At 38.3% G+C, this 19,476-nt stretch overlaps 1 protein-coding gene across 12 annotated transcripts in view; it reads right to left on the bottom strand.

Annotated features, from left to right (window-relative positions):
• PDE10A (phosphodiesterase 10A) overlaps nucleotides 1–19,476 on the bottom strand; it is a 645,525-nt gene that overhangs the window by 214,118 nt on the left and 411,931 nt on the right. For all 12 annotated transcript variants that reach the window (XR_016233540.1, XM_089332463.1, XM_070073294.2 and 9 more), the window contains one exon: nucleotides 12,156–12,284. Coding sequence is in view for 10 of the 12 variants with exons in the window: in XM_089332463.1 (XP_089188589.1) it covers nucleotides 12,156–12,284 (129 nt within the window). In the remaining 2 variants the exon portion in view is untranslated. The remainder of the gene's footprint in view (nucleotides 1–12,155; nucleotides 12,285–19,476) is intronic.

The following is a 19,476-nucleotide window of genomic DNA, read 5'->3' as shown; positions in this document are numbered from 1 at the left end:
TTCTCCAACACAAGAGAGTAAGGTTCTATTATATTTCTTGTTATCCAATTAATACTCAAAGTAGGTACTCAATAAATCCTTATTAAATTGGCATTTTAAATGGCTAGCTAGATAAAAAAAAAAAAGTAGTAGTTGATCACATTCCAGGTAGGTACAACCAGCCACTTAAGTGGATGTTTATAACAATGACTGTTCAATCTCAGATCAAATGATTTAAATCACTTAAATATTAAGGAAGCATTTAAGAGGTAAATATAAAAAAAAAACTAAATGTTAATGCCATTTATATTTACAGGTTTAAAATTCATTTTTTTTGACCAGTTTGCATTCCCACCAACAGTGGGTTAGTGTCCCTTTTTCCCCACATCCTCGCCAGCATCTGTTGTTGGTAGATTTCTGCATGTGAGCCATTCTAACCGGGGTGAGGTGAAACCTCATTGTGGTTTTGATTTGCATTTCCCTGATTGCCAATGACCTTGAACATTTTTTCATGTGCCTGTTGGCCATTTGGATTTCCTCTTTTGAAAAATGTCTATTGAGGTCCTTGGCCCATCTCTTAAGTGGGTTGTTGGTTTTGTTTTTGTGGAGTTTCTTGATCTCTTTGTAGATTCTGGTTATTAACCCTTTGTCTGTTGCATAGTTTGCAAATATTTTTTCCCATTCTGTCGGTTGTCTTTTCACTCTCCTGACTGTTTCTTTTGCAGTACAGAAACTTCTCAATTTGATGCAATCCCAATAGTTGATTTTGGCTTTGACTGCCTGTGCCTCCCGGGTCTTTTCCAGAAATTCTTTGCCTGTGCCAATATCTTGAAGGGTTTCTCCAATGTTCTCTAGTAACTTGATGGTGTCAGGTCGTAGATTTAGGTCTTTAATCCATGTGGAGTGGATTTTTGTGTAAGGTGTAAGGTAGGGGTCTTGCTTCATGCTTCTGCACGTGGAAATCCAATTTTCCCAGCACCATTTATTGAATAGACTGTCCTTGCTCCAGGGATTAGTTTTAGATCCTTGATCAAATATAAGTTGGCAGTAGATGTTTGGGTTGATTTCTGGTGTTTCAATTCTGTTCCATTGGTCTATCCATCTGTTTCTGTACCAGTACCATGCTGTTTTAATTACAACTGCCCTGTAGTATGTCCTGAAATCTGGTATTGTGATGCCTCCGGCTTTGTTTTTGTTGTACAAGATTGCTTTAGCTATTCGAGGTCTCTTGTGCCTCCATATAAATTTCAGCACCATTTTTTCCAGATCTGAGAAGAAGGTCTTCGGTATCTTGATTGGTATTGCATTGAATCTGTAAATTGCTTTTGGGAGAATGGACATTTTGATGATATTGATTCTTCCAATCCATGAGCATGGAAGATTTTTCCATTTCTTGGTATCCTCTTCTATTTCTTTCTTTAAGGTTTTGTAATTTTCATCGTAGAGATCTTTAACGTCTTTGGTTAAGTTTATTCCAAGGTATTTGATTGTTTTTGTAGCTATTGTGAATGGGATTGATCTTAGAAGTTCTTCCTCAGCCATGGCATTGTCTGTGTATACAAAGGCTGTTGATTTTTGTGCATTGATTTTATACCCTGCTACTTTGCCAAACTCTTCTATGAGTTCCAATAGTCTCTTAGTAGAGTTCTTTGGGTCCCCTAAATAAAGAATCATGTCATCTGCAAAGAGGGATAGTTTGAGTTCTTCCTTCCCAATTTGTGGGGGAAAAAGGGACACTAACCCACTGTTGGTGGGAATGCAAACTGGTCAAGCCACTATGGAAGTCAGTCTGGAGATTCCTCAGAAACCTGAAGATAACCCTACCGTTCGACCCAGCCATCCCACTCCTTGGAATTTACCCAAAGGAATTTAAATTGGCAAATAAAAAAGCGGTCTGCACCCTAATGTTTATTGCAGCTCAATTCACAATAGCTAAGACCTGGAACCAACCTAAATGCCCATCAACGATAGACTGGATAAAGAAATTATGGGATATGTACTCTTTAGAATACTATACCGCAGTAAGAAACAACGAAATCCAGTCATTTGCAACAAAATGGAGGAATCTGGAACACATCATGCTGAGTGAAATAAGCCAGTCCCAAAGGGACAAATACCATATGTTCTCCCTGATCGGTGACGACTGACTGAACACCAAGAGGGCAACCTGTTGGAGTGAGGTGGACACTATGGGAAATGGTGACTTGATCAGCATAGCCCTGACTGTTAATGAACAACTAAATACATTATCCCTCTTAGTAGTTTTTTTATCTGTTCTACTTAATATGACTGGTTTAGATCTGTAATTGATGCACAGTTATTCTTAAGTGTTGAAAATTAACTGAAATGTGATCCCTGTTGAACATGGTGGTGGGAATGGGAGAGGGAAGAGATGTATAATTTGGGACATGCTCAGGCTGACTTGCCCCAAGTGGTGGAGTTGGAAGCATACCAGGGGATTCCAATTCAATCCCATCGAGGTGGCATGTACCAATGCCATCTCACTGTTCCAGGTGATCAGTTTCAGTTCACAGTTGGTCATGGTGAAGGGACTGGGAGTCAAAGGGAGCACATAGACAAGTCTAGTACCTGCTAACGCTAACTGATGGAGTAAATAAAGGGGAGAGTGATCCAACATGGGAAGTGAGATACTCAGCAGACTCATAGAATGGCAGATGTCCTAAATAGCACTCTGGCCTCAGAATCAGCCCTAAAGGCATTCGGAGCTGGCTGAAAAGCTCATGAGAGTATTTCAGGCATGGAAAGCCAAGACACTCTGGCAAAAGATCTCTGCGAGTGAGATCCCAGTGGAAAGAACAGGCCATCAAAGAAGGAGGTACCTTTCTCTGAAGGGAGGAGAGAACCTCCACTTTGACTATGACCTTGTCTAAACAAGATAAGAGTCGGAGAACTCAGAGGGCTTCCATAGCCTTGGAAACTCATGACTGGAGCATAGGGGGATTGCTGATGCCATAGACAGGAGTGTCAATTGGTAAAGTCAGCAACAGGAGTCACTGTGCACTTACTCCTCATGTAGGATCTCTGTCCTTAATGTGCTGTGCATTGGGATTTAATGCTATAACGAGTACTCAAACAATATATTTCACTTTGTGTTTCTATGGGGGTGCAAACTGTTGAAATCCTTACTTAATGCAAACTAAACTGATCCTCTGTAAAAAAAAAAAAAAAGAAAGAAATTATCAATTCCCAACTTGACTCTCACTGGGATTAAACATGACAATAGGTCTAATCTGATTTCATCATCATTTTAAAAAATCATCTATTATTTTTCACTTTATGTTTCTGTGTGGGAGCAAACTGTTGAAATCCATACTTAATGTATACTAAGCTGATCTTCTGTATATTAAGATAATCGAAAATGAATCTTGATGTGAATGGAAGGGGAGAGGGAGTGGGAAAGGGGAGGGTTGTGGGTGGGAGGGACGGTATGGGGGGAAAGCCATTGTAATCCATAAGTCGTACTTTGGAAATTTATATGCATTAAATAAAAGTAAAAAAAAAAAAAGAAAAGAAAAAAAAAAGAATTGGAAAAAAAATAAAATAAAATAAAATTCATTTTTTAAAAATTTGTTTATGGGAGCCGGCGCTCCGCCTGCAGCACCGGCACACCGGTCGGGGCGCCGAATTCTGTCCCAGTTGCCCCTCTTCCAGGCCAGCTCTCTGCTGTGGCCCGGGAAGGCAGTGGAGGATGGCCCAAGTGCTTGGGCCCTGCACCCGCATGGGAGACCAGGAGAAGCACCTGGTTCCTGGCTTCAGATCAGCGCAATGCGCCGGCCATGGTGGCCATTGGAGGGTGAACCAATGGTAAAGGAAGACCTTTCTCTCTGTCTCTCTCTCTCTCACTGTCCACTCTGCCTGTCAAAAAAAAATGTTTATGGGAATTTTATTTTTAAATGCTAATGTGAATTCTATTAAATAAATATAATTACTTTTAGGAAACATTTTTTTTCTATTACTTGTACGATGGACAAATCCAAAGCTGTTATGAAAAGGAATACCAATGAAAACAAGTATAGGGTACCTCAAACACCCATGGAAAACGGAATTAAAAGTTAAGTGCAGGGTGTGGCATTTGGCACAAAGGAGGAGATCCTGCTTGGGATGCCTGAACCCCATACTGAAGTGCTTGGGTGTAAGTTATAGCTCCAGTTTCACAGTCCTGCTAATGAGTACCCCAGAAGGCAGCAGGTGACGGCTCAAGAACGTGGGTCCCGCCACCCCTGTGGGAGATCTGGATTGATTTCTCGGCTCCTGGCTTCAGCCTGGCTCAGCCTGAGCTGTTGTGGACACTTGTGGAGTAATCCAGCAGAGAGACGATCTCTTTCTCTCTTTCTCCCTCTGTCTCTCTACCCATTCGAGATCCATTTTACAGTACTTTTAGAAGTCAATAGAATTGTTCATAGATATTATCATGTCTATTTATAATTCATATTAAAAGATTCAAGAAATTTTCTGCTTTCCATTACCAATAAAAATAAACTAAGTACACACATGTCCTATGAGAGAAAATAATTTACGTAATTGTTACAAAGCAGTTTCAAGAAAAGGAGAAAAAGCAATGTCATAATTTATTTCTACAGAGCATCTCTTTATAATATGTACTAATAGTTAACACATCATTGATTAATTTCCTACTTACTACACCTTATAACAACACTGCTTCTTTTGGCAATGTGATCTATGAACCATTAGTTGAACTGCCCATCACATTACACATACTAGCATATGAATCATCTGTTACAAATTAAACAGTACAAATGCTTTAGTTTAATCTGAATTTTAGGCTATCAAATAGTAGATTTCAACAGCATAATTTAAATCCTACTTATTCTAAGTATGACATATCCAACAGTTTTATATTGAATGGAAATTAAATTCTATTTCTAGAATAACAGAAAGAAGAAATATATAATAATTACATTTGTGCTAAAAAGAATACTATTTATGTACTATTGCAAAAAACTTATGGCAGTTGATAGCATGAAAATTTTCATTATTAATTATTTGAAGTTTACAGGTATATTGACAGTGACATGGTCTTCTGAATATTCTAGAAATTGAACTATAATACCAATTACTGGCCACAAAAGATAGCATTCTCGTAATATTTAAATGTTAAAAGATTAATCAATCATGCTCTGGAGTATGAAATAAACCCCTTCTTATGAAATTATTATAACAATTATATTTTGCAAATTTCTTAATTAAACTACTTACTTTGAATAGTCTGCTAATATCAAATGTTGCCAAGCATAGTCATGCTGATGTCCACTTCTTCATGGACCCTTTCTATTAATGCCAACGTTGTGTCAGTGAAAATATTTTCTACACTTGAAACCAAAGGAAACATTTCTGATATTCAAAATAATTCATGATTCTTCCCACACATAACTCAAATATTACAATGGCATCAGGGATGAAAAAATATGTTCCATCTCACAGTAGCTCTTACAAAAAATGCAAAAGACTGGCTCCCCATAACATCCCCGTGTTTATTTAAAAATTTTATCTCTATAATCTATGTAACTATAGATGTGTAAACATCAGCACTGCTACTCAGTCTGTTAAAACCACGGCCTGCAGTGCCTGCATTCCATATGGGTGCTGGTTCCACTCCCAGCTGCTCCACTTCTGATCCAGCTCCCTGCTAATGCACCTGGGAAACCAGCACACCTGGGAAACCAGCACAAGATGGCCCAAGTGCTTGGGCCCCTGCACCCACGTGGGAGACCCAGAAGAAGCTCCTAGCTCCTGGCTTCAGCCTGGCCCAACCCTGACTGTTCTGGCCTTTTGGGGAGTGAGCCAGTACATCTCCTTTTCTCTTTCTCTATAACTCTGCCTTTCAAATAAATAAAATAATTTTAAAAGTATAGATGTATGGATTGTAAATAATTCAGTAATCTGAGTCATGAATAGTACAAATTGGGCCTGTTATTGCATGAAGGTTAGCATAAATGTATCATGTTTAGTGAAACAAAAATGACTAAATAATGTTCTTTCATTCTTAAGATTTTTTTTCCTAATAGATGCTTAGTTATTTGGTAAAATCTGTTTAAAATCCTGCATAGAAGTTATACTGTGTTCTGGGAAGTCTTTGCCTAGGCCAATGTCTTAGACTGTTTCCGGCTATGTTTTCCTCTAATAATATGATGGTTTCAAGTTTTCCATTTATTCTTCATTTATTATGTGTTGAACATAATGTAGGGAACTTGTTTCAAACATCTGCATGTGGAAATCCGTCGTTTGTTGAAGAAACCGCCCTTTCTCCAAAGAACTGTTGTAGCTCATTTGTCAAAAATTGGTTTTAGATGTTCAGATTAATGTCTGGGGCTTCTACTCTGTTCCATTTGTCCACCTATTTTGTGCCAGTATCAGGCTATTTTGATCATAACTGCCCTGTTCTACGTCTTTAAATCTCATTGTGATGTCACCAACTCTGTTTTTACTGTTTAATATTCGTTTGGATATTTGGAACTTTTGTGCTTCTACCTGAATTTTAGGATTATTTTTTCTAATTCTGTGAAGAATGTCTTTAGAATTTTGATTTGGATCTCACTGAATCTATAAACTGCTTTATGGAATATGGACATTTGATGGTTTTAATCCTTTCAATCATCAAATATGTAAGATTTTTCCATCTTTATGTCTCCCTCTATTTCTTTCACAAAGGTTTTGTAGTTTTCCTTGAAGGGAGATCCTTTACAGCCTTGATTAGATTTATTCCAGGGTACTTCAATTTTTTGTAGTTACTGTAAATGGGATGGAGTGTACAAGTCTTTCCTTAGCCAGAGTATTGTTAAGAGTTTGTATAAGGATGCTATTCAATTTTGTGTGTTGATTTTATATTCTTCAACTTTACTGAATTCTCTTATGAGTTCCAACAGTTAGTAGAGGCTTCTGGTTCCCCTACATAAAAGATAATGTCATCTGACATCATGTCATCAGGGATAATCTGACTTCCCTCTTTGCAATTTGTATCCCTTTGATTTCATTTTCTTGCCTAATGGCCATACTTAAATCTTCCAGAACTAAACTGAATAATGATGGTGAGAGTAGGCATCCTTGTGTGTTCTGGATCTTAGTGGGAATGCTTTCAACTTTTCCCTGTTAAATAAGATGCTGGCTGTCAGCTGGTCACATGTGGACTTGATTATGTCAAGGTGTGTTCCACTATGCTATTTTTAAAAGGTTTTTATCACGAAAGGATGTTGTACTTTATCTAAATCTTTCTCTGCATCTATTGAAATAATCATATAATTTTTATTCTTCATTTGGCTTATGATATATATCACCTTTACTGATTTGTATATGCTGGAGCACACCTGCATCCCTAGATAAATCCCACTTGGTCTGGGTGGATGATCATTTGGATATGTTGTTTTGGATTTGATTTGCTAGCTATTTTGTTGAGGATTTTTGCATCTATGTTCATCAGGGGTATTGATCTATAATTCCCTTTTTTTCTCATATCTTTTTGTAGATTTGGGATTAAGGTAATGTTGGCCTCATTTGATGAGCTTGAAATGACTCCCTGAAATTAGTACTTCCTGAAAACTTTGGCAGAATTCATCAGTGACGCCATCGGCCCAAGGCTTTTCTTGTTGAGGGGCTCTCTATTACAGATGCGATCTCAGCCTTGGTCACTTGTCTACTCATGTTTTCTGTGTCTTTGTACCTCAGTTGTGGTAAATTATATGTATCCAGAAATCTACCCATTGCCTGCTAGCATATACCTATTTCTAATCATTCATAAGACCTCAAAAGCATACACAATAAAAGCAAAGACAGACACATGGGATTATGTCAAGCTAAGAGGCTTCTGTACAGTAAAAGAAACAATGTAAAGAGGCAGCCAACAGAATGGGAGAAAATATTTGAAGACTATGTATCCAATAAAAGATTAATGATTAATATCCAGAAGATATAAAGAACTCAAGAAACTTAGCAACAATAACACAATCCAGATAAGAAATGGACGAAGGATATGAACATGCATTTTAAAGGGTAAAATAAAATGGCCAACAGACACACGAAAAATTGCTCAGGATCACTACACATAAAAGAAAATGTGAATAAAAATCACAATGAGGAATCACTCCAGTTAGAGTGACAGTCATCCAAATAACAAATGCTGTTGAGGATGTGGAGAAAAAGGTGTCCTTATACACTGCTGGTGGTGATGTAAACTGGTACAACCATTATGGAAAACAGTAAAGAGAATCCTCAGAAAACTAAACTAAATCTACCATATGAGCCAGCTGTGTGTATGCTTCCTCGCATTGGAAGATGGGGGCAAATGCTGGGCTTCTCTATACAGTCATCTTGAATCAAGAATTACTAAAATTTTTTCTTAAAACAGAGCTTTTAAATGACTATGGGGGAGATCGGATTGGTATCAAAGTAGGTCTTGGGGCCAGCACTGTGAAGAAACTGGTAAAGCCACCACCTGCAGTGCTGGCATCCCATATGGGCGCTGGTTCGATTCCCAGCTGCTCCAGTTCCAATCAAGCTCCCTGCTAATGTGTCTAGGAAAGCAGCAGCAGATGTCCCAAGTCCTTGGTCACCTGCACCCACACGAAGACCTGGACGAAGCTCCTTGCTTTGGCCTGGCCTAGCTCAGCCCTGGCCGTGGAGCCATCTGGGGAGTGCACCAGTGGATGCAAAATCCTTCTCTCTCTCTCTCTCTCTCTCTCTGTGTGTGTGTGTGTGTCTACCTCTCCTGCTTTGTAATTCCTTCAAATAAAATAAATAAATCTTTTTTCAAAAAAAATCAAGAACAAAGAAAGCAGCTCTTGTGCCAGCACAGTGTGCTGGCCGTCCACTCACAGTGTCGTGGGAGTTCCTCTGGACAGTCAGAGTCTCCTCCGGTCTCCCCACCTCATCTACTCCTTCACCTGAGGAGGCTCGCAGGCCCCACGTGTCAGACGTGTGCTCAGGTGAGGGATGACACACCCACGATGCACAGCCCTGCCCTGACTGCGCTGTCCCTTCCACAAACCAGATGCTTCATCTCCAGAAACCCTCTGGCTTCCCAGGCAGCTTCAGCAGCTCCCAGACGAGCACGGCTGCACCTGACGCTCACGGAGTCACTGCCTGGAAAGGGCAGACAGACGATGAACGTCAGTGCCCTCTGAACACATCGGATGTACTAAAAACAGCAGAGTGTGGTTCAAGCAAAAGTAACGTTTTGTTTGGGAATACCAGTCGAACAGTAGGTGCTCAATAAAGCACCAAGGAAGGGAAATGAGCCTTCTCCACAAAACCACCACTGCTGCAGAGCAGCCTCCAGAACAGAGATGCTGACCGTTCTAGAATGAAAGGCAGCTCTAGATGTTAAAAAATGGCTCACTTTGCTTACAAATGTGAGCTTTTAGATATGATTTTCTCAGGTACTATCTGCCTTGACACACCATTCGTTTCTATAGCATACATCACTTCCGTATCAGGCTGGTGAATCAGCTGTTAGAAAAGAAAAACAAATGTTGGACGGCTGCACCGGACAGTGTTGCACAACTTACTTATTGCAGCACAGTTTTCCTTACTTGTCTTCTGTTTTCTGAGTGACCAAAAGGAAATCCTCAGGATAAGCCGGTCTCACGCTTGGCACACTGCTCTCTATCACACGGCTTCTATCACTCACAGCTTCTGCCTGGATCCAGCAGGGCCATGGAAACACTCCCTAAAGATCCTTTCCGCAAAAAGTTTCCAATGAAGAGGCTTGGCGGGGGAATAAGGGCGAGCCGAGAAGAGGAATTTTAGAAATAACGGGAAGAAATGAGCGCAGAAAGGAGGGAGGGGTGGAGTGAGCGTAGGCAGGCAGCCCTGCTCCTAGCCCTCAGGGCTGCAGCGCCCAGGGCACAGGGGTGCTACAGGCAGATGCCTCCCCTGAGGAAAGCGCTGGAGAGACCAAGTGGAGCGGCTCCTCCCAGAATGCACAGCTGAGCTGCAGCTTCCCTCAGATACACAACCCTGCCAAGGACCTGCACTGTTTACTCCAACGCGTTCCGCTGTGCGCCTGCCTCCCCCTCTGCAGGGCAAGCTGCAAGCCCCAACTCACTCAGTCCATTTGGTCTCGGACCCTCTGTAGGGTGAGGAAAGAAACCTCACCTGGGGAGCAGGATGCATTAGCCCTGCCTCTGGGCCTAATACCTCCTTATAAGGGTAATCTGGGGTACAAAGGGGGAGCGGTGTTAACTGAAAATGGTTTTGGTTACATACTGCTATTCTTAGTACTCATTTAAGTCATTTGTATATGCACTCAATAGCTTAAAGTACTATTTGATGAACAAATACAGAAAATAAGGATTTAAGTAATAGGGATGACACACATAAATATTTATAAAATGTCAAGAGTTACCTTTCACAGTATCATTAACACAGGAGGTAAAGTCTTAATTTCCTAAGACCTGCACAAAATTTCATACGCTACAGGCAGCACATATTCTTACACATATTATTCCTCATTACGCAGCAGGCTGAAGTCTACCCCTTCATTCACGATGGGTATTAAGCAAAGCTCAGCCACACTGTAGAGAAGTCAAGCATCTCAAGCTGTTTTTGAAGGTTTTAGGATTACAGTAAGTGAAACGTGCTATGCCAAGATTTGCTTTTGATAGTAAGTGTTATGGCTGTTATGAGAAGAAATGCCTCTCTCTAATTTTATGTCTCCCCTTCCAGCCTTCTCAATTGGCACATACTTGTGTGTGTGTGTGTGTGTGTGTGTGTGTGTATATATATATATATATATATACAGACACATTATAGATGTGTATAGATATGCATTATACATTACATATACACACATTACATATGTACACACATATTCATAAACACTCACTTTATAAACTATTTCAAATTTCAATGTGAAAGCCCTCTTTTAAAAATTTACTTGTATACTTATTCTTATGGTAAAAATTATATAAGAAAATTGCAGAAAATAAAAGCCAGAAAAAAGTTACCAACACTTCTAGCATTGAAAATTTCAATAACAACCATTTTTGTATTTTAGATAGAGCATCTTTGTTACATTAATACAATTTCCACAAAAGTAATATTTTCATATTTTAATAATGAAGTTGTATATATAGTCAAAATCATATATAAAAATAATTGACACTGTAAAAACCATATTCATAGAAATGAGGCGCCATGTTCAAACAAATAAAAATCATTTAGAAGGAAAAAATAATACAATAATATTCAAATCAAATACACTTATAAATGTTCAGTTTAGGGGAGAATTGACTTTGTTTCACATTCCTTTTGTCCTTACCTTTCTTTATGAACACGACTGAATTTGAAGCAGTGTCTGCATTAAAAATACTAAAGGAGCCTCCTGTAGAAATTTACATGGCAGAAAATTAAAAGCACAATGTGCTCGAAATTCCAGAAACTCGAAACTTAAAGCTGAGCCTCTGCACACATGGTCTACCTTCCCTGTAGTTCATAGAGAAAAGAGGCATCCTCCTTCCACATCTTAAAGCTTTATGATAGTTAATGAAAAGTCAGAGGTCAAATCAGCAGTTCTTTCCATGGGATAAATACATAGAAGTTATTTTAAGACTTCTGCTGACAATAATGTAATAACACAAATACAAATAATAGCTTCCAAGAAACAATAAACATTTAAATAAAATCAAGCACAAATGGGCATCCTGAATCTGAAAACTCAAAATCCACAATATTTTGAGTGCAGAAATGACTCTTAAAAGCTTTAGATTCCAGAGTACTTGGATTTAAATCCAGATTTTGGATTTAAGATTAGAGACACTCAACCCTAAAGTCTATGCAAATATTTGAAAACCAAACGCTTGCAAAATCAGACAATTCTGAATCCGAGCTCCTCAGGTAAGGGAAACTCAATCTGTAGAGCACTGACTTCTACACTTTTCAATGTGGTCATTTCTCAATCAGCTAAATTCTCAAGAATTGTTTGTGAAGATTTTCGTAGGTCCAGAATCCTACTTTTATGTTTGATTTTTCCTCTATGTAAGTTACTTTAGCTTTTTAAACATAGTAAAAGACAGAATTAAAATGCTAATACTTCTATTCGATGTTTTTGCTTTCTATAGTGGATTAAATGTTCATTCTTTTATCATTATAAGCTAGGAAAAAAGTTTAAAATTGTTCCACACTCCATCTACATGAGATCTTACCTTCTGGTTTGTTGTTCTTCCTCTTCAGCCATTTTTCTACAGTCTCTGCACTAACACTTTCAGATACAAATTCATCTAATACCTGGGGGTGAAGAGAAAGATACGCCTTCACTTTTTCATCTGTCAAACCTGGAAAAGAATTGAAGACAATAAAATTCACCTAAGCAATACCTTCATGAATGTGAAAGATGCAGTATGATGACACATTATGCTAAGACCCAATAACCTCTAATCTGCTGGAGAGGGCTGGAGAGCATTACAACGAGGAATTATTGTTTCCTGGAACGTGTTCCTGTTTGGGATGAAGGCTAAGTATTACAAGTAGCGAGGTAAGATAACTGCAAAGCATCATAAGTATAATTAATGCCACTGAACTCTGCACTCGAATCAATTAGAATAGTGTTTTCATGTCATAAATATTTTACTGCAATAAAAGCCTTCTTTAAATGAATGCAAAATTAGAACTTCAGTGGCATTAAATTATAGATATTACATCATGTTACATAACTGTATTCCAGCAGTAAAATATCAGGGTTACATATGAATCAATGCTGTGCCCTGATGTGAAGTATATTAAGCCTTACAAAATATTTATTTCTATAAAGTTTTAATAGTTGTTATAGTCAAAGCAAATAAAACTCTAGCAATATTACAAACAGAAGGACGTAGCTCCAGAACATCATAGGTGTCAAAAATGTTATTGATTAAATTTTCATATTTTATTGTCTTCTGGAACAAATTCTTAATTTTCTCAGGGCCAGCAAATTTAGTGGTATAATAAATATTCAATTCAGCATAAACATGGCAATCATTCATTAATATTTTATATATGTAGCCAGTTTCACTAATATAATTTTCATAGTCTAATAGTAACCACAGAATCTACATAGGACATTCAGACAAAGAACTTTCCTTGCTTTCATGATGAACATGTAAATTTACCTTGCTTTGGGTATTCTATTTCATTAAACAACCCCAAACACAACAGACTAATCAGGTGCATAATCATATATACAACCCACACACAAGTCATATAAAATAATAGTGTTCAAAAGAAGAAATATGAGACCCCTTTGTCTTCATTCACCCCACAAAAGCGCCTCAGTGATAGAGAATTCAAATTGAGATATTCTGCAAGGTGCTAAAAGTAGGAGACATTAAAGTAGAAGAACATGCTCCTGACCCAGCAAGTTATGGTCCCTTGACTCAAAACGCACAGGATGTTGAAGTAACCTGATAGCATACTTGACCTTCAAGAACTCAGACAATGAAAACTGCACACTCTCTTCAGTTATGTTCTGCACAGTGGGATGTATTCAACTCTTTATTCCTTCTTAAAACTTTCTTCTGTCATTTCCATGACATAACACTAAATGGTCATTACCCAAACTGTCTAATTGCTCTATACTTCTGCTTGCTCTTCAACAATCCATGATGATTATACCAAAACTGGTAACATAAATCTTACTATATTTTTAATATGCAGTCACTGGATATTCAAGCTTAAGTCAAAACTGAATGAGTCATCTCCTTTCCACTTCTTCTTCAAGAGATTCTCACTCTCAATTTTTCTTTTTGTATTCACTTCTCCATCTTCCCAGAAACCTAGCCTGAAAATATAAGGTCAAAACTGACTCACTCCTCTCTTTCATCTCATTTCATCTCAGTGTATTATACATAACTTACTTACCAAATTATGTATCAAATGAAAGACCTGCATTCAAAATGTGCTAAGAACTCCTGCAATTCATCAATAATAAGACAAACAACCCAGTTTAAAATGAGCCAAATATTTGTACAGACATGTCATAAAAGTTGCAGATATGCAGATACAACAAATAAACATATACAAGGTGTCTTCTAAAAATTCATGGAAAACTCATGAAAAAATTATCCATGGATTTCAAATTTTTTTCCATCAAAATACATTTATCTTTTGGGACTTGAGGCCAAGATGGCAATATAGCAACAGGACATTCTGAGTCATGGGGGGGCAAAATAGATGGTTAATAAGGAAAGGGAATACAAGCTGGTGACAGAGCCGTGAGAACTTAGCACAGAGAAGCCCAGGAGTCCAACAGAGACTGAGCAGGTCCATGCTGAGGTAGCAAAAAGTGGAAGAGCACAGTGCAGACATGGTGGTAAAGCCGAATGGGGAGACTGCCACCACTCCCTACCCCCCATAGGACCAGTGAGACATGAGGTCCAGAGTCCACGGAGCTGTGGACAGCAGCAGGCGGGGGAGTCTGGCAAACTGTTTTTAGTTCCAAATGGGAAGAACAGGAGAAAAAATGGAGGGGTCTGGCCCATCCCTGTCCATCTCCCTCCCACTCCACAATCAGACCTGCAGCTAGATGGGAAAAGCCATATTCTGGGTTTACATATACAGATGTAAGCAAGGGGCTACCACATTTGCCTCCCATGCACACGCCATCAATTGTGGGGGGCCACTTCACAACACTCCCACCCTGGAACAAGGATTACATTCAGAGAAATTTCCGCCCCACCACCACCATGCAAGCTGTACAACAAGAAGTAGTCCTAAATATTGAAATCAAGAGCTCGTCTCACGCATGATTGAGAAGTGAAGCTTGCCCCCCGCCGTGGGTGTGACTTAGTGCACCAGAGCTCTTGTACAGTCCCCATCATGAAGAAGTGAGAAGTGAGCAGGACTCCCAGAGGCAGGGCTACGTGATACCACTTGCAACGCACACACACACACACACAGCAGCTCATAGCAGAGGAAAATCTCACCAAAAGCACCAAGATATAATAAAGAGAAAAGCAAGAGGAACTGTCAAAAAAAAAAAAAAAAAACAACAACAAAGGAAAAAACCTTAATAAGAATAAGGAAGACAGTATGAGCCCCCCAAAGGAACACTACAACTCTTCTTCAATAATCGAAGGGGAAGAAGAGATTGAGGATATGCCAGAAATGGAATTCAGATCATTAATTGTCAGATTACTTAGAAGCAATCAGAAACAAATTTATAATCTAAATGAAAACTGTCCCCAAGAAATTGAGATATGAAAGAGAAGTCAGATGAAATACTAGAAATGAAGAATTCAATAACCAAATAAAAAATGAAGTGGAAAGCCTTAACAATAGAGTGAGACAGAAGAAAGAATATCAGAACTAGAAGACAAATTTCTGAAAATAATACAGTCAGACCAAACACAAAAAGAAATTAGGAAATTGAAAAACTCAGTTGGAGATCTACAAGATTCTATCAAACAATCCAACATATGGATTCTAAGAATTCCAGGTGGTGTACAGAGAAAGGATTAGAAGGCCTTCTCAATGAAATACTAACAGAGAACTTCCCCGGTTTTTTGAAAAAACAAACAAAACTGACATACCATTGGCCCAACTAACCAAAAAATGGAGAAAGAAGACCCAAATCAATAAAACTAAGAGATCAAAAAAGGAAATGTAGTCTTCTTCCACTATCTTCCACTATAGATTCAGTTGTTTAAGAAAGGAGTCAGAAAATCAGTCTCTCTCTCTCTCTCTCTCTCTCTCTCTCATTCCTTTGAATATTCAATGTGTAACCACATTTGGGAAATACCAAATGGGATGACATAAAGGCCTTGCCTACATCAAAATCTAGGACACAGTGCTCTTCATAGTAGTCACCTACATTACTTGTCTGATTCTGAAGATCTTTTCTGTAATAATCTATAAAGAGTCGTATCAGTTTTCTTATTTGGACTTTGTAAAGCAGTCAAAATGAAAAAGAGAGAGAGATAGAGAGGAAAAAATAAAAAATAAAAAAAGGAAATGTAACAACAGACACCACAGAAATAAAAAGAACCATCAGAAATTACTACAAAGAGCCGTACACCAACACATCAGAAAACCTAGAAGAAATGAACAGATTCCTAGACACATATAACCTACCTAAACTGAGTCAGGAAGACATAGAAAACCTAAACAGACCACTAACCAAGACAGAAATTCAATCAGTGCTAGGAAAACTGGATTTCCATATGCAAAAGTATGAAGCAGGACCATTACCTTACACCTTACACAAAAATCCATTCAAAATGGATTAAAGACCTAAGTTCATGACCTGATATCATCAAGTTACTAGAGAGAATTGGGGAAACCCTGCAAGACACGGGTACAGGCAAAGACAGGCAAAGAATTCCTAGAAAAGACCCCAGAGGCACAGGCCATAAAAGCCAAAATTAACAAATGTTAATTATATCAAATTGAGAAGCTTCTATACAGCAAAAGAAACATGAAAGTAAAGAGGCAACTGACAGAATGGCAGAAATTATTTGCAAACCATTCAACTGAAAAAGGATTAATAACAAGAATATATAAAGTGATCAAAAAGCTCAACAACAACAAAACAAACAACCCAGTCAAGAAATGGGCAAAGGACTTAGACATTTCTCAAAAGAAGAAATCCAAATGGCCAACAGACACATGAAAAAATGCTCAGAATCACTAGCCATCAGGGAAATGCATTTCAAAACCACAATGAGGTTTCACCTCACCCTGGTTAGAGTGGCTCACATACAGAAATCAACAAACAACAAATGCTGGTGAGGATGTGGGGAAAAAGGGACACTAACCCACTGTTGGTGGGAATGCAAACTGGTAAAACCACTATGAAAGACAGTTTGGAGATACCTCAGAAATCTGAATATAGCTCTACCACACGACCCAGCAAACCCACTGCTTGGAATTTATCCAAGGGAAATGAAATCAGTAAATAAAAGAGTTATCTGCACCCATGTTTACTGCAGCTCAATTCACAATAGCTAAGACATGGAATCAACCTAAATGCCCATCAACAGAAGATTGGATAAAGAAATTATGGGATATGTACTCTATGGAATACTAAACATTGGTAAAAAAAAAATCCAGGCATTTGAAACAAAATAGATGAATCTTAAAAATATCACACTTAGTGAAATACGCCAGTCCCAAAGGGGCAAATTCCGTATGTTCTCCCTGATCTGTAATAACTAACAACACCTACAAAGAAACCTGTAGAAGTCATATTGACACTGTGAGAAGCAATGACCTGAACAGCCCCTGTCTTGACTGTCAAGGAATAATTTATTATTTTATTTTATTTTTATTACTTTTCTCTACTTAATACCATTGGTTGAACTCCTTACTTAACATAGAATTAAACATAGGTGTATTAAGTCAATTGAAAATGGATTCCAGCAAAAAATAAAAGTGGGACTAAGAGAAGGAGGAGCTGTACAGCACACATTCCCACAGAATTACCCCTAAGGGTAAAGCTACAAACTTGCCATGGGACTCCAAATCCCATTAAGCTGGATGGTACTAATGCCATCATACAAGTTCAAGTAATCATACTAAGTGTGTAATTGATCATATAGATAGGATTAAGTGTCAAAGGTATCACATAAATAAGACCAAGTGTCTGCTAATAACGATAGAATTAAAAAGAAGAGAAAGTTCCAACATTGGAAGCAGTCCACACAGCAGACTCATAGAATGACAAATGCCCTAAACAGCATTCTGACCTCAGAATCAGCCCTTAAGGCAATTCAGATCAGGCTGAAAAGCCCATGAGAACATTTCAGGCATGGAAAGCCAAGACGGGGCAAAGAATGTTCCACATGAAGGACTTCTATGGATGAGACTACAGTGGAAAGGGGCCACCAAGGATAGATGTAGTTTTCTTTGAAGGGAGGAGAGAACTTCCACTTTGTTTATGGGCTTGTCTAAATATTGACAGAGTTTGTGGACTCAAAAGCCTTCATAGCCTTGGCAGTTCATATCAAGAGCCTCGGGTGATCACTGACGTGAAAAATAAGGGTGTTAATTGTTAAGTCAACAATAGGAGTCACTCTGCACTTACTTCCCATGTAGGACCTCTGTTCTTAATGAGTTATATTATGAGAATTAACTGTAAAACTTGTTCTCAAACAGTACTTTATATTTTGACTGTGTGGGTGCAAATTGCTGAAATCTTTACTTAATATAGAGTTGGTCTTCTGTATATAAAGATAATTAAAAATGAATCTTAATGAAGAATGGGATGGGAGAACGAGTGGGGGGTGGGAAGGGAGTAGGGCTGGGAGGGGAGTGGGGGTAGGAGGGTGGGTATGGGGGGAAGAACCACCACCTATCTATGAAATTTGTATTCATTAAATAAAAGCTTTCCTAAAAATAAAATAAGCAAAAATAAAATACAATAATTCAAATCCAAATGCCATTCTACTACACACCAGTTAGAATGGCTAAAATCGAAAGAGAAAAAGAAAGGAAAGAAAGGAAAGAAAGGAAAGAAAGGAAAGAAAGGAAAGAAAGGAAAGAAAGGAAAGAAAGGAAAGAAAGGAGAGGAGAGGAGAGGAGAGGAGAGGAGAGGAGAGGAGAGGAGAGGAGAGGAGAGGAGAGGAGAGGAGAGGACTACAATACCAATTGTTGGCAAATAAGAAGAACAATAAAACTTCTCATTCATTTCTAATAATAAAGTAAACTTCTAGTGTTTTTGGAAGACTGGCAGTTGCTGACAAAAACAAATACAGTGTTTCTGTAGGACTAACAATTACACACCATCTAATCATGCTAGATATTTACCCAACTGATACGAAGACTTACACTCAATGAATGTTTATGGCAGCATTATTCATAATATCTCAAATCTGCAAAATCCAAAGCTATCCTTCAATAAGCAAACATATACAAACTGTAATATGTCCACACAACTAAATATTATTTAGCTAATAAGCAATGAATAGACATGACTCTTTTCTGAGATAAAAAATGACAGTCTACAAAGGTTATATATTGTCTAGATATATCTACCAAATGTTTTAGGAAAGAAGAATTACCAAGGGCTCTAAGAAAAGAGAGAAAGGTTAAGCAGGTGAGGGACAAGAGATATTTAGTGTAATAAAACTAATCTGTATGATACTATAATGATGAATACATGGCACTATGCATTTGTCCAAACTCAGAAAACTTGACTGCACAATGAACAGATCATGGTATAAGCAAATTTTGAAAAAAAAAATCACTTAGAATATTAGGGGAATCCTAGGATGGAAGGTAGAATGTAATAAAAGGATCTAAATCTACTCAAATGTTTGGGGGGAAAAACCTACTGAAGAGGGCAGAGGCATAATGCACTGACTGTATACCTGTTAATAAGTGCAGAATGAAAGATTAAACGCAAAAGAACCTGTGCATGAGCACTGAACTTTAGCTGACAGAGTTGTTATCCCATGGGAGCAGAGTTCAGCACTTCTGACACCGCCATGCAGGTACACTGTAATTGGAAAACTAAATAAAGGGAACAAGATCTCTCAACAGTAGAGTGTGATG

This window comes from Oryctolagus cuniculus, chromosome 5 (genome assembly GCF_051225735.1).
Source record: "Oryctolagus cuniculus isolate XC-2025 breed Fujian yellow rabbit chromosome 5, ASM5122573v1, whole genome shotgun sequence".
Classification (NCBI taxonomy): Eukaryota; Metazoa; Chordata; class Mammalia; order Lagomorpha; family Leporidae; genus Oryctolagus; species Oryctolagus cuniculus.
Note: the sequence above shows the minus strand (reverse complement) of the source record. Positions and strands in the feature narration are given on the sequence as shown.